Genomic DNA, 16,090 nt, shown 5'->3' with positions numbered 1-16,090 from the left:
CCCCTAAAGAAAAACAAAGCAATGTGGTACACGGAGTCCAGTTGTCACGACCGGCACCCAATACCAGAACAGGAGTCAAGTACCCTGGTCTCGGCTCGGCTTCACCAGTAGTGTGACCACCGTTGGGCTTCGGGAGGAGCCCTCAGCTTACTTGGGTGCCACCTGGACTTAACGAGGGGAACAAGGCGAAATGTTCTGGCTGGCAAAGGGGCACGGCTGTTAGCAGAGTCTTTTGGGCCGAAGGTCACGGTTCAAATGGAGCAGGTAATCAAATAGATGGGGTCAGGCAGAAAGAGTAGTTGAGATGCAGGCAAAGGTCAGGATTCGGATATCAGAATTGTCAGGAACAGGCAGGGATCAGAACCAGAATAACAGATATAAGTTTCACAGGAACAGACAGCACAAGGCTTCAGGAACCACCAGAATCAAGATTCTATCACGGGCAACCTCTGGGAGCCCTTCCAGCCTATTTACACTGGCAACCCCGCCGCACAGGTATTTCTATTACACCAGTGGAGCGAGGAGTGCTCAGATCTATACATTTGGGAGACAAAACAACTGCTCACCAAGCGAATGGCTCAGCATAGGAGGGCGAATTCTACATGGCAAGACTCGGCTGTCTTTCTACACCTAAAAGATAAGGGACACTCCTTTAAAGATAATGTCCAAATCTTGGATAAAGAAGACCGCTGGTTTGAACGAGGCGTGAAAGAGGTGATTCATGTCAAGGTGGAGAAACCTTCTCTGAACCGAGGCAGAGGCTTTCAACACCACCTGTCTGCTACATACAATGCTGTTCTCACATCTGTTCCCGGATTCAGAACACTTCACACATCCATTCATGCAACTCTCACAAGTAACACCTGTTTCTAGGAGTTGCTTGACACATTGGATAATCCTATCACAGTAACTACACAGAATCGACACCTCTGTGAATTTTCTGATGTCACCTCTTTGCAGATTTACATTGTGCCATTGTGATTGGATTAGTGGAAGAGTTTATATGCCGAGAATTTCCCACACCAGTCAGTTGAACTGAAGAAGCTGCTCGGATGAGTAGTGAAACGTCTTCATTGATTACTCAGCAAGTCCAGTTGTTTTTAGATTTACCTATACTAGATATACCATGACCTGCATGAATGAAAATCTTCATAGTCAAATTTACCCGATGGATCTGTCATATGAAGGAAATTCACTTGTTCTTACCGCAACCAGTTCTTAGGACTAAAGTCACCAACTTGCATTCCTACAGGGTACCTTTGGGAGCACAGTGTAGTCTTATGTGCTTTTCACAAGATGCAACAAATTACTACTGGTGAGGCCTCACCTAAACTATGCAGTGTAGTTTTGGACTCCAGTCCTTGAGAGGGATATAAATGAGTTGGAGAGAGTGCAGAGACTAAGTGCAACTAAACTGGTTAGAGGGATGGAAGATTTAAATTATAAGGGGAGACTGTCAAGGTTGGGGGCACTTGAGAGGGCGATTGAGTGGGCACTTGAGAGGGGGCATGAATACACTTTACAATTTCATTAGAGGACATTATAGACAAATAGCAGGGGACCTTTTTACCCATAAAGTGGATCACCGTACCAGAGGCCACCCCTTTAGACTAGAAGAAAAGAACTTTCATTTGAAGCAACGTAGGTGGTTCTTCTTCACAGTGAGGTCAGTGAGGTTGTGGAATGCACTGCCGGGTGATGTTGTGATGCTGATTCTTTTAATGCATTTAAGAGTGGCTTAAAAGATTTCTTAGACAGACATAATATCAAAGTCTATTGTGATACTGAACTCTATAGTTAGTATAGATATGTGTATATATCATTTATATGTGGGTATGGAGGGTTATGTGTATGGATGCTGGGTTTCATTTGGAGGGGTTGAACTTGATGGACTTTGTTTTTATTCCAATATTTATATTTACTATGTACTTCTTCAGCTTTTAGTTGGACTACGCAGTCACATCTACACCATCCAACACCTTTGCCCAACCCTCATTCAAAGCAGAGATGACCAGTCAGGTGGGAAGCATAGAAAAAATGAGGCTGATAACCCCCAGTGCAATTATTCATCCACTTAATTATCCAAGAGAATGATACTATAGAATCCAAAGACATTCCCAGTCCCACCTCTGTTCCATAGTGTATCACTGTCTCTGCATTATCTCTTGATGGCCCAGGATGGAATTCAAAAGACAGAGAGAAGTTATTTCTTTTTGTTTTGCTACTATAATTTACATGCTGAAGCTGAGCCTCCTGGGGGAGAGGGGACTTTGAGTTTGCTCTTTGCAGTTTGTCAGAAGTAATGAAATATCAGCTCTCCCAATTACCCTTGACCCGGGATACAGTTTAACACCCGGAAGAGGGGAGAAGAAGAGAAAGTGACAGATTCCTATCAGCATCATCTCTAACATAAATCTGCCACTTTCCCCTTTCTTCCCCTTTATTTTCTGTTGAATCAAGAATGTGCAACCTGCTGTTCTGATAAATTACACATTCTCATGTGCTCACAGAAATAACTGTCATTCCGCATGTAGGTGGGGCTTCAAAAAAAAAAACAGATGGGGTCAATCAGCTGAACTTGGAATATTGGCCACAGCTAAGAATAATAAGAATATAATAAGAATATTAAGTATCTTGATAGAAAAAAAAAGCACTCACTTCTAATAGAATGAAATCTTATGCTTTACTGCATTGTCGCAAAATTGAACAGAGGTGAGTGCTAATAACAAACATTTGTATTATATGATCAGTTATCTGGAATCCCATCATCCAGAAAGCTCTGGATTACAGGAAGGCCATCTTTCATAGACTCCATTTTAATCAATAATAATTCACGTTTTTAAAATTTTTCTCTGTAATAATAAAACAGTAGCTTGTACTTGATTCCACATAAGATATAATTAATCGTTACTGGATGCAAAACAGTTCTATTGGGTTTATTTCATATTTAAATTATTATTTTAGTAGTATGTAGATCTTAATTACAGAAAGACCCTGGAAAATCTGGAAAAGCTCAGGTCCTGAGCATTGTGCAAAACAGGTACCATACCTGTCCTCTTATATGTACAGTAGGAAAGAGTGGGTTAATTTCCCTAGGATGTCTCACCTTGCGAATAATTAGCAGGCTGGATCCATTAGCTGCCCAGAGTGAGAGAGAGACGCACACTGAAGGCTTGAGGTCTGGGATCTGTATAAAAGAAGAGAACAGCTTGGAGTGCTGCTGATTTTAACCAAAGAAAAAGGTACAGTGACTCTGTGGAGTTGAGCTTTTGGCTGGGAATCTCAGTAGTGGTCCAGTTATTACAGAGGGAAAACCCTGTGTATTCGTTAGAGCCCAAGTGTGGCAAGGGCTTTGTTTCATGTTGATTTCTGCACCCGTTTGCTCTTATAATGTGTCCTAATGTTAAGAATAAACCTGCTAAAAACCTGTCTATTAATCTGATCCTCATGTGTATATACGGTATATATATACTGTACATGCTTTACTAACATACTAAATACACTTTTCTATTGAAAAAAACCTGTGTTGCTGGTTCATTCTGGAAATATATGAAAACTTTAACCGTGCAACTGGGTGTAGTCGAGAAGCGGAGTGCCACCCATCTTATCTATATATATATATATATATATATATATATATATATATATATATATATATATATATATATATATACATACAACCGCAGGTCCTTTGAAAAAATATATATAGCAGGATTTTGACCCAGCACCCAGAGTAATCAAAGACTGGCTCAGAGTGCAAACATTTGGATGTATATGTGTGTGTGTACGGGATCCATTCTCTGGAAACCTGTTATCCAGAAAGCTCCAAATTACAGAGTCCCCTAGACTCCATTTTATCCAAATAATCCAAATATTAAAAAAATGATTTCATTTTTCTCTGTAATAATAAAACAGTAGCTTGTAATTGATCCCAACTAAGATAATTAATCCTTATTGGAAGCAAACCAGCCTATTGGGTTTATTGAATGTTTACATGATTTTCTAATAGACTTAAGGTATGAAGATCCAAATTACAGAAAGATGCATTATCCGGAAAGTCCAGGTCCCAAGTATTCTGGATAACAGGTCCCATACCTTGTGTGTGTATGTATGTATGTATACATTATGGCAAATATAATACTAAATGTAAATAACCCATAATGGGTACAATAACAACCACAGACAATTAAACAAATAATAAAATATGCTTTTTGTATGGGATAAATATGTAACTGGCACCAGACCAAAGAAAACTGAGGTTTTGGCTACTTTCTGTTTTTCAAACTGGGAGAAAGTACCACCCACACTAATTAAAGGAACACATTACACATGCAACTCGCTCCTTTGCAGAATAGAATTGTAAAGGGTTGTATCTCAGAAGATACCATATATATATATATATATATATATATATATATATATATAAAACAAGGGAAAGTTGTGCTCACCACTAGTTTTTAAAATCATTAGGCGGGGGTGCAATGAGGGTGTGACCACAAAATACATATAGACAAATACAAGATTCCTCTGCACTAGTGCAGAGGAATCTTGTATTTGTCTATATATATATATATATATATATATATATATATATATATATATATATATATCGGTTCCAATGAGTATCCGCACTCTGATGCACTCCAATGGAGTTTTCTTCTGCTGGGGTGCACGGTTAAAATGTATATATTCAAATTCTGCGAAGAACCAGCACTCCCATATGTAAAAAGTAGTTTTTTTATTTCTGTTGCATTCCAACGTTTCGGTCCCTATTGGGACCTTTCTCAAGGATCCTTGAGAAAGGTCCCAATAGGGACCGAAACGTTGGAATGCAACAGAAATAAAAAAACTACTTTTTACATATGGGAGTGCTGGTTCTTCGCAGAATTTGAACAGGGTCGGACTGGGGGGCCCGGGGCCCACCGGGACTACTGTCCAGGGCCCCCCCCCGACCCGACCCCCTACCGTGATGCGCACCTGCGTGACGGCGCGGCTCGACGCTCCTTCTTGAAAGGGGCCGCTCAGGGCTCTGTATGACTGTTGCTGCGTGCATGCACAGATAGCGCAGCACCTAATGAAATTTGGTTTTTTTTAACAAACTGGTCGGGAGACGGGCCTGGTCCGGCGGGGGCCCATTAAGGGCCGGGGCCCACCGGGTTTTTTCCCGGTTTCCCGCCGGGCCAGTCCGACACTGAATTTGAATATATATATATATATATATATATATATATATATATATATATATATATAATCATTTATAAATGGACATTGTTGTCAAAATAAAGAGAGAAAACATTTTTCTGCACAGTCAATTGGAAATTATCCTTTTCTAGTTCTCTAAGAGGTGAATTGAAAGTGAGCAGAAAAACTCTCTTAATGAATTGGTTATAGGGAAATAATATCCCCTTTTGGCATGAGCTCAGCTATTTGGGTCCATGTATATTGTCTTAGCTGCCAGAAACATCCCCCAGCTGAATAAGTTTATGTATAATAGGAGGGGGGGATATTTTCCCTTTAAAGGGGTTGTTCACCTTGGAGTTAACTCTTAGGGGCACATTTATCAAGGGTCGAATATTGAGGGTTAATAAACCCTCGAATTCGACCCTCGAATTTAAATCCTTTGAATTAGAATATCGAATCCTACGACTGATCGGTCAAAGTAAAAATCGTTCTAACGATTCGAACGATTTTAAGCGATCGATCGAAGGATTTTTTTCAATAAAAAAAAAAGGCTAACATTGTACCTTGGTAGGTTTTCGGTAGGTTTAAACCAAAGTATGTAGTCAAAGTTTTTTTTAAAAAGACAGTACCTCGACTATCGAATGGTCGAATAGTTGAACAATTTTTAGTTCGAATCGTTCTAATAGAAGTCGAAGGTCGAAGTAGCCTATTCGATGGCTGAAGTACCCAAAAAAATACTTTGAAATTCGACGTTTTTTTCATTCGAATCCTTCACTCGAGCTTAGTAAATGTACCCCTTAGTATGATGTAGAGTGTGATATTAGACAATTTGCAATTGTTTTTTTATTCAGCAGCTCTCCAGCCTTTTGCAGTCTAGATTGGTTGCTATGGTCCATTTTATCCTAGTAACCCTTCACGGGTTTGAATAAGAGACTGTCTGAATAGAAAGATGAGTAATAAAAAATAGCAGTAACAATACATTTGTAGCCTTACAGAGCATTTGTTTTTAGATCGGGTCAGTGACCCCAATTTGAAAGCTGGAAAGAGTCAGAAGCGAATATTTAAAAATTTTTTAAAAAAACTATATAAAAACAATAAAGACCAATTGAAATATTGCTTAGAACTGGCCACTCTATAACATACCAAAAGTTAACTTTAGGGATGCACCGAATCCAGGATTCGGTTCGGGTTTAGACCTTTTTCAGCAGGATTCGGAGTTGGCCTAATCCTTCTGCCCGGCCAAACCGAATCCTAATTTGCATATGCAAATTAGCGGCAGGGAGGGAAATTGCATGACTTTTTGTCACAAAACAAGGAAGTAAAAAATGTTTTCCCATTCCCACCCCTAATTAGCATATGCAAATTTGGGTTTGTTTTGAGTTCGGTATTCGGCCGAATCCTTTGCGGGGATTAGGGGGTTCGGCCGAATCCAAAATAGTGGATTCGGTGCATCCCTATTTAACTTAAAGGTGAAGTACCCCTTTAAGTGCAGGTACATTTGAAGGGGAAGTATTTCTAATTCAAAGCTTGTATATATACTGTGTGACTATATAATAATATAATGATAATAGCTGACCCAGTGAGAGCGAGAGATTCAGTAGGGATATTTGTGGGTTAATATGAAGTTTTATATAGAGTCTGTGGGTTATTCATCTAATTCAGCTGCACAATCCTCCTGCTAAATGCAGGCAATCATTGTGCCACTTACACTTCTCATGAGCATTTCCAGGGCCACTCTCACAGGCACTTTGGGGTGGGGGATATTAAATATGCTGAATGGGGATGATTAGGAAAATGCAGACATGCCTTAAGACCCCCCTCTTAAATCATTATATGTTAAATGGGGGGAATGAAAGTTCCCTATGCTATTGGTCAGTTTGTATTACTGAAAACCCCATAGACAGAGGGTCCAAGCCAGGAAATGTCCCTGGGTCATTGGGAACCCTTCATCTAGGCTTAACACTGAGTTTAGGTTTTCTAAAATGAATTTTAATGCAATACTACCTGAAGTAGGTCCTCAAAGCTGCACTAGCTGGGAATAATATTGCTTATCTGCTTGCTCTCATAAGGGCAATATCAACCTGTCATAGTTTGTAGCTGGTTCTGTTAACTTGTATATTGTGATATTCTAGTTATTTCACTACAGGTTGGTTTTAACCTAATGAAGGTCCTAATTTTCTGATTATGGTTTATACCTGTGTTTGTTCTAATGTTTTGGCTACAAATTGGTCCTGTGGATGTTCTAATGTTCCAGCTACAGGTTTGTCTAGCTCTGCCCATGCTCTTTTGCCCTGTGAGTGTTTTAATGATCTGATTGGCTACAGGTCAGTCTAGCCCTTGCAATATTCTAGTGCTTTGTTTGGCCAGAGACTTGTCTAAGTCTTTCAATGGTTGGATTAGCCCTGTCAATGTTCTTTTGCCCTGGACATAGTCATAGCAGCTCTTTTTTAATGTTTCAGTTCTTTGATTTGCTACTGGTTCTAACCCTTACAATATTCTAGTGCTTTGATTGTCTAGGTCTTTCAATGTTCTAATGATTTATTTGGTACAGGTTGGTCTAGTGTTCTGTAGCTCTGTTGATGTTCTATTGACTTGATTAGTCCCTATCAATGTTCCAAATTGACCAAATGTTCTAAAGCAAAAGTTGGATAAATATGGCCTGATATTAGGTGGTGACTCTACCTCTCTAGGCCAGAGTTAGCAGATTATTATCCCTTGTATGACCATAAACCTGCCTGTCTGGTGTGTGACAACCCCATCAGATCTTTGATGTGGTCCTCTCCCAATGGGTCTGCTGAAATTTGAGCAATAGTGGTGGGTAAGGCTTTGGGAGCAGGTTTCCACCTAACTCAATGGACTCTTCCACTGCTCCCAACGATTCCCTCTCTTGGAACCAGAGGCAGGTACAGAAATAGCATATGGAGTGGGAAGATAGCAGGTGCAGATTGGGTGCAGGTCCTAAAATGACAATATTTTGCAGGTTAAAGTTTTGCAGGTTGAGTTTTTCCTGACTCACATTTCAGTAGTCTGCATAGTTGTGTGTTTGATATGATCACTGGCCCTCGGTCAAAACAATTCAGTTTTGCCCACCACCAGAATGGGTAAAGGCCCTCTCTAACTAGCAACCTTGTAGATCCAATTGTGTATGGAAATCTGCATGCCCTGATTGGCTACAGCCCTGCTTCTCCTATATGTGGAGCTCTATACATTTTTACAATACAGTAAGCGGCAGATTTGTTAAAGGTTGAATTGAAAATTCGAATTTTTTTATGGTCAAAATTGTCAAATTTGACTAGGGAATTATCCAAACTCGATTTTGATTTTTTTTTAAAAAATTTGAATTCGATTTTCCAGATTTATCATACTCTGGCCCTTTAAGAATTCAAAATTGACTAATCACTGCCTAAAATTTGAAAAAACTCGAATGGAGTCTTGTATAATTTGAATCAAATTCAATTAGAGTTTTCAGATCGGTAAAATTCGTCCGCGTTTTAAAAATTAGATTTTTTCAAAATAAATTTCCCCCTAATCGAATTTTTAATTCAATTGCATTTAAGGGAATTTTTTTAAAAAAAAACTCACATGAATTCGTAATTAGACCCTTGATAAATGTGCCTCTCTAGGAGTACAAATACTGCAATAATAATACTGCGGTGTTTAATGAAATGAATATCATTCAATAATAATACTGCGGTGTTTAATGAAATGAATATCATTTTTATGTGGATTGGCTTGGAATTAAGAAAGAAGTTTTTTTTTTTTTTTCCGTGTGAAATATTTTGGAAGCAAAATAACTGGGTGCCTTTGCGTGTTGATCACTGGAACAATATTTCCTCAGTTATTCTGCATCACAGGAGAGTTATGTTCTTTCATTATCTAACAAATTTAAGGGCTGCGTTGAATGTTTTCCAGGCTAATACTGACCAGATGGTGACGCTCCCTTACCAAAGTTACCTGGGTATGTATTGAAACCTCAACTCAACCTGTTCTCCAAGGATGGACATTTTTAAGGCTGAAGGCTGTGTGTGGTCTGTAGGTTATATGTACTGTACTACCAGTAGGTTCCAGAAACAAGCTGTTATGTAACAATTCCAGTCAAAGGAAGAGTTGTTTTTCTTTGGTTGTTGGAATCTGTCTAATAATGAGAAGAAGCAGTAGCCTTATCTGCAGTGATTTGGAGGTCAGTGTGTAGACCATAAATCTGTCAGCTCCTCTGAGCAATCACATTCTGATAAACTGTCGGGTCCATCTGTTGTTGATTGCTCTTCTTGCTTGACTAACTTTGTTTCCAGGGTTGGTAACTAGATAATAATAATCACCAGATTTCAGACACTGACAAGAGATGTTGCCGTGTCCTACCTATTATCCCACACCCCGTGTCCTGCTAATCATTCAATAACAGGATAATGAGATGCGCTCCACCATGTCTGAGCATCAGTCATGGTGCTGCATCTCCAATCTACAGCTACAGACCATTTAGGAGAATTCATCTGTCAATAATTGTGTGGTTGATCTAGATGGGTCGTAGACTATTTCAGATGATCTTTTTATGGCTGACACTCGTCTGGGTAACTGCAAACCAACCACAATGTCTTTAAAGAGTCATCCATCAATGCTGAAATTTATCGGTGTGGGCAACTAGCTGGGCACAGTGGTGGGCCATGATTATGCTCCTTGTCTCCCCTCAACCGTCCCAAGTAAAATAGTCTACATCCATCACTAACTGTTCCAGACTGGGGAAAACATTGTGGTGGGACAGGAACACAGATTGCCGCCTTGGCTGTCGAAGCACCTTGCTGTAGCTCTATTAAACGTTGCATATCCTGCAAGCCCACAGAGTAGAATCCTGCATGGAACCAGTTTCTAAGACCCGAACCCACAACCCACAGCCCATGTTTTGTAAAATTTTAAAAGGACTAAAATATAGACTGCGACCCGCAGACCCGCATCTATACCCGCACCTGAAAATCTTACCCTAATTCTGCAGGGTATCCACTTTTTTGCGGGTAACCTGCGGGTACCAGACTCACTGCAGGACAAAGGACATATTGTTCCTTTTTTAATGAATCTACAATAAACTTTATATTTTTAACTCTAATTTTGGCGGCCCTTGTGGAATCTTTCTAAGTACCCTATACCCCTCTTTTTGTATACTGCTGTAATATCCTTCAAGTAGACTGAATTAATGTGGTGGCATAATCCAACTGGAAGACATGAACACAACCGCTTTCTTTTGAGTTTATTTTTAGCCTGTGGCTTTCCATTTGTTGAGTGTGTTGGGTCCATAACCTGGCACAGCATTAACACAAAGGTCAAATGAAATCTGTATCTTCAGAGAATGCCATCAGTAGCCAAATATTTCAAGGAAAAAAGGTAGAATTTATCCTAGCTTTTATATAGCAATATACTCAGTCACTTCTCCTTATTCATCATGTAAAGCTACATATTAAGTACAAAGTCTGGCTCATCAGTTTAGCGTCCCTCTAACATGACACCATTTATTTCCAAAGCCTTGTGCTGCATGTCTGGCTGGTAAATCAGTGCCATGTGAGGGGAACTCAAAAGCAGCCTGATAGGAATTAATCTTCACACAAGACCCCTTAAAAATCTGGTTAATTTGTTTATTCCTGCCCAGGTGGGGCCCAGCGGAACCACAGGAAAGCAACTCTGCTCTTAGTAATGTCATTCACATGTTACACTCCCCTCCGCTTTTGAGTTTATAAGATAAAAGGTCACAGGTTAAGGATAAGGGCAAAGGGTCTATCCAACCTTCCAGCATTTTGGGTGAAATTACTCCTGAAATACTTGGGGAGCCATTGCATCCTGCTCAATGGATGCGGTAATCTTCGTAATAAGACCGGCGCTTCTGCAATTTTTGTGCATTTCGGCACATGCATTGTTGCTCCAACTGTGCATGCGTCGCCATGCCAGTCTCATTCCGAAGATTTCCAAAGAGAAGAAGATGGCGCCTGTGAACTCTGATGCCTGAATCTGCACCATGGGGTAAGTAAAAAGTTAGGGCCATTTGCCCGGGGAAACACTTAAGCTGGGAGGGAGGGGAGTCTATGTAGGGTAGGGGAGTAGGGTTTTTTTTAAAGTTAGTGTTGAATTCTCCTTTAAAGTTACCAGAAGCAGCTTTTTGATGTACATGGCAACTTGTGGGGCGCTTTTGCACCTGATACAGATCTAAAGTGTTATTTTTGCAGCAAATCATATTCTGTGCCTGTGGTGTACCAACAGGAAGCCAGCCCCCCTGCAAAATAAAATCTTTGGAGGGGCCCGGAGCGCACGTTGTAGTGTGGGCCAAGGGCTGCGAGAGAACGTTTGTGTGTGTGCGTTTGTACCACCTGCACAGGCAGCGGGCGCACAAATTCTTAGTATAGTGGCTATAGAGGAAGCCAGCGGCGTAACTACAGAAGCAGTAGACCCTGAGGTTGCAGGGGGCCCCCAGAAGGTATAAGGGGGCCCCATGAAGCCCAAATAATGAGCAATAGCTGTTGGTAGAACAGGACAACCTCTGGATATGTTGGGAGCCCTAAAATTATTTTGCTGTGGGGACCAGCATGGCCGGGCCAGGTGCCCCTAGGCAACCTGGCCAGTCACGTCGCCTACTGGTGCTTGGGCGCATGCAAGTACAATAGACGTCCATGTGCATGCAAGCAGAAAGTTGTTCAGAGAGGGGACTGGACTAGGCATAGGCAGCAGAGAAGGTATGTGCCTGGTGCCCCCTCAACTTTGCGCCCTAAGCACTACTCTGCCTCCCTAGTTCCGTCCCTGGGGCCCAGTAACATCTAGTTACGCCACTGGAGGAAGCTGATCCCAGCAGTCCGGGCCCCTCCATAGTTTCCCCACTGTTCCCGTGCAGTAGTGAGACTTGGCAGCATGAAAGCATTCCTACTTTCTGTTCTGCAGTCTATTAAATAGAGGTATAAAATTACTAGCGATTCAAAGGAGACACCAAGATTACAATAAAAGTTCCTGTAAGGGCCAATTCTACCCTGCGCCAGCACGTGGGGCCACCCATTCCTGAACCTCGCTGCATCTGAAATATAAGAGACTTCTTTTTAGGATTTATGTGTGTGTGTATGAACACCATCCCCAATAATCCACTGTCTGATACAATTGTGCAAAGACATTATAGAACATCAGCTAAGCAATTTATGCAAGGGTTTCCTCTCATATACAAGTTTTTGTCTTCACCTGCACCTTGTGGTCTTATCCAGAAAGTAAGTGCATTGTCAGTGGGAGACATAGTCAGCAGGGGGCTTAAGGGCAGAAATAGGGGACCCCCACCCCAGTCTGCAGTGCAGAAATAAAAAATGCATTGTATGACATCATCAACCTGAAAGAAGAAGAGAAAGGACAGTGCAGCCCCCCATGTGGCAGGGATAGGTCCCTTGGGTAAATGGAGGAAGCAATGCTTCTGACAGGAGGGCGACAGGGTCACAGAGTAACAGTGATTAGTGGGTGTTCAGGGAAAACAAGCAAGATAAAAAAAGAAAATGGGTCACGTACATTTAAATAGATGATTCCACGACATTAACCCACAACTGGGTCAGGAAACTTAAAAACCCCTTCCTTTTCTAAAGGGAACTCATTTCTGTGTGACACGATTCCTCATGGGGAATGCACTGTGCAGGCCTGTGCTGTAAACAGGGTTGAACTGGGCCGGCGGGGGTCCATGAGGGCCGGGGCCCAATGGATTTTTTTCCAGTGTGCCACCGGCCCAGTCCAACCCTGTTTACAGCACAGGCCTGCTCCCCCAGTTGCCCATAAGGGTAGAGACAGAAGAAAAGATTCGGGGAGATTGTCGCCCGGCAACAAATCGCCATTTCTTCGGGTGACTAATCTCCCTGAACTGCCTCCCCACCAACTGGATGGCACTTGGAGTGCTTCTTTTTGCCTCACAAGGAAACTTCGGGCGACTTCAGAAAACGAAGGGCTCAGAGTGCCATCCTGCCGGCTATTTAGATTTTAGCTGGCGGGGAGGCAGTTTGGGGAGATTAGTTGCCTGAAGAAGAGGTGGTTTGTTGCCGGGCGTATAAATCTCCCCGAATCTTCTATCTCTGCCCTAAAGAAGATCTGTAGCACCTCAGTGTGGCCGCATGCCTGCAGTCCCGGGAGTTCAGCATTTAGATTTCAACAGTTAGAAAACAAAAGCAATGGTCTGATTGGTTGCTAAGAGCAACATTGCCGGTAATCCTTCACTCTACTTTTTACACAGCATGCTAAATACATACCCTACGTGTATCCCCCCAACATTCACCTTTATATAGGGACTTATGGGAAATGTACTGGGCAATCTCTGCACTCCACATTAGATGACACAAGTTGCACATACAGAGCCAGTGTGTTTTAACATTACCCTAGTAGTACCTGTGCTGCTAGACTGTAAGCTCCTATGCTTAGAACAGTACATTTCATTTGGGTTAATATAATTCCAGCTGAAATAGTTTGAGTATCAGTCATTTGGCCTGTGCTGTGTTTGTCTGTGAGATCTGTGCCTGGAGCAGCTGAGACTTTGGCAGGGAGCCTGTCCCTTCACACCTGTTCCATGTTCCTTCGCTTGTGCCTCACACCTTTACATTCCTCCTCCTGATGCCAAAAAGGTGTGAGGGGGATCCTAAACAGCCCTGTATCTGCCCTCCTGCTCTTCCCAGCACTCTATCATCCCCAGCACTGTATCTGCCCTCCTGCCCTTTCCAACACTCTTTCATCTGCCCTCCTGCTCTTCCCATTACTCTATAATCTGCCCCCTGCTCTTCCCAGCCCTCCATCATCTGCCCTCCTGCTCTTCCCATTACTCTATCATCTGCCCTCCTGCTCTTCCCAGCACTCTTTCATCTGCCCCCTGCTCTTCCCAGCACTCTATCATCTGCCCTCCTGCTTTTCTCAGGACTCTATGATCTGCCCCAGCACTGTATCTGCCCTCCTGCTCTTCCCAGCACTCTATCATCTGCCCTCCTGCTCTTCCCAGGACTCTATGATCTGCCCCAGCACTGTATCTGCCCTCCTGCTCTTCTCAGCACTCTATCATCATCTGCCCCAGCACTGTATCTGCTCCTGCTCTTCCCAGCACTCTATCATCTGCCCCAACACTGTATCACTGACATCGCCAAAGGAGCGGATCTCTCCACCATTACAGTGTTGGAGGTAACAGGTAATTTAAGTTTAGGTTGCTGGTAACTGCAATACTAGAGGATGTCTAATTTCCCCTTTAAATAAATAACTGCAACATTATCCTTATCCCCATTCAGCCTTGAATGGCCAGTGGGCCAGAAGGTTCTGGGAAATCTAAGGGCCCAGGGAAGAGAAATGCCTGATGGGGGGGGGGGGGTAATTTATCTAAGGTCGGAGGGATCTGATCACTGCAGGGTTAATGGGAATCTAAAACTGCTGTAAAAAAACTTGGGTGGGGCAAACAGATTTTTAGTTTGTTTTTGTCAAGGTTGAATCCAGTGTCGGTCTGTGGTGGGAGCAATTCATCTCCAGCGCAGAAGACAGAGCTGCAAATCGCTGCGACCTGTGGGTGGCGCCTGACTCCGCCGGGCTGACTTTAAAGCAGCCGATTGTGCGAGCGTTTGGCATTCGGAGCTGCAGGTTTATCTCAATTCCCTTGTCTGCTCCCTGCACTGGGCTCTCCCTGATCAAACACAAGCTGCCCAGCACTTGCAGGAATGTATCAGCCTGGTCCTCTCTCTAGCCCAAGGATTATCTGAGGGAGCCCCTTTATATTTTGGGGTGTGTGGGAGAAAAGAAAGAAGTTTCGTCAGCTCTTGTTCTATGCAGAGTTTGCTGCTTCTCATTGGGGGTTCATGGAGCTCAGAGTAATCATTCTGCTGGGGATTATTGTTACTTCCAACACAGGTAAGTGCAGATATACAGTGTAGCACCCCAATACCCCAACTGCCTTTAGCCAATCACTGGTTGGGGGAATTACCTTCTTTCCATGCTGCATTAGAGGAACCTTCACCACAATTTGGGGGGGCTAGTATGTTTTCTGTACTTTTCAATTACTTTTATAGGGGATCCTATGTTAAATGACATTATTGTGGGGTATAGCTCGGTGGTACCCAAGTTGACAGGAGCACATTGCTGTTCTATTAGGGAGAATTAGGGGTACAGAATTACAGTTGATGCAGGATCATTTTATTCACAGTCACTGTACAGAATAACCATCTGTTTAAGCCGTAATTAGCCCAGACCCCCAACACCATGGCGTTTGTCCTATGTCGGGTATTTCAGTGCCTTTGGGGAGCTGTCGGCTGGAATATTTAATGTTTGCTGCGTAGGTGGTTTTATACAGGAGACATGCTTCTCATACCTGGGGACTTACCTGAGGTTTATAAGAGGAGGAATGTGTTACATTTGATGTCACTTGTCTTTTATATATATATATATATATATATATATATATATATATATATATATATATATATATATATATATATATATATATAAACAAACGAAGGATTAGCACACGCTGTAATATATATATATATATATATATATATATATATATATATATATATATATATATATATATATATATATATATATATATATATATATATATATAGATTATGCAGGACAGCACCGACTTCCATATTGTTGCCCTTGTGCACGTAAAGTCAAAATATATAAAATAAGAAACAGAAAACAGTACCAAGGGTCATTGCCAAAAAACTTGTATTATGGTATGGTATGCACAACCGACGTTTTGGTCCCCATTTCAAGGAAAGAGAAAGGTCCAATGGGGACCGAAAAAGTCAGTTGTGCATACCATACCATAATAAAAAGTTTTTTTGCAAAGACCCTTTTTTACTGTTTTTTGTTTCTTATTATATATATATATATATATACAGAGAATAGGCCTTGGAGAGGCCGAAACGTTAGTCTTCCATGTAAA

The 16,090-nt window shown here is 41.8% G+C and overlaps 1 protein-coding gene across 2 annotated transcripts in view; it reads left to right on the top strand.

Annotated features, from left to right (window-relative positions):
- Positions 1-3,071: 3,071 nt before the first annotated feature.
- Positions 3,072-16,090, top strand: part of edn3.S (endothelin-3 S homeolog) — a 73,513-nt gene continuing 60,494 nt past the window's right edge. Inside the window, exons 1-2 of one of the 2 annotated variants that reach the window (XM_018238243.2) lie at positions 3,072-3,242; positions 9,094-9,139. In XM_018238243.2, the coding sequence (XP_018093732.1) occupies positions 9,109-9,139 (31 nt within the window). In that variant the 5' untranslated portion in view covers positions 3,072-3,242; positions 9,094-9,108. Of the gene's footprint in view, positions 3,243-9,093; positions 9,140-14,558; positions 15,049-16,090 lie in introns of those variants that run through there. The other variant, XM_018238242.2, reaches the window with a different exon arrangement.

This window comes from Xenopus laevis, chromosome 9_10S (genome assembly GCF_017654675.1).
Source record: "Xenopus laevis strain J_2021 chromosome 9_10S, Xenopus_laevis_v10.1, whole genome shotgun sequence".
In the NCBI taxonomy this organism is placed as follows: Eukaryota; Metazoa; Chordata; class Amphibia; order Anura; family Pipidae; genus Xenopus; species Xenopus laevis.
Note: the sequence above shows the minus strand (reverse complement) of the source record. Positions and strands in the feature narration are given on the sequence as shown.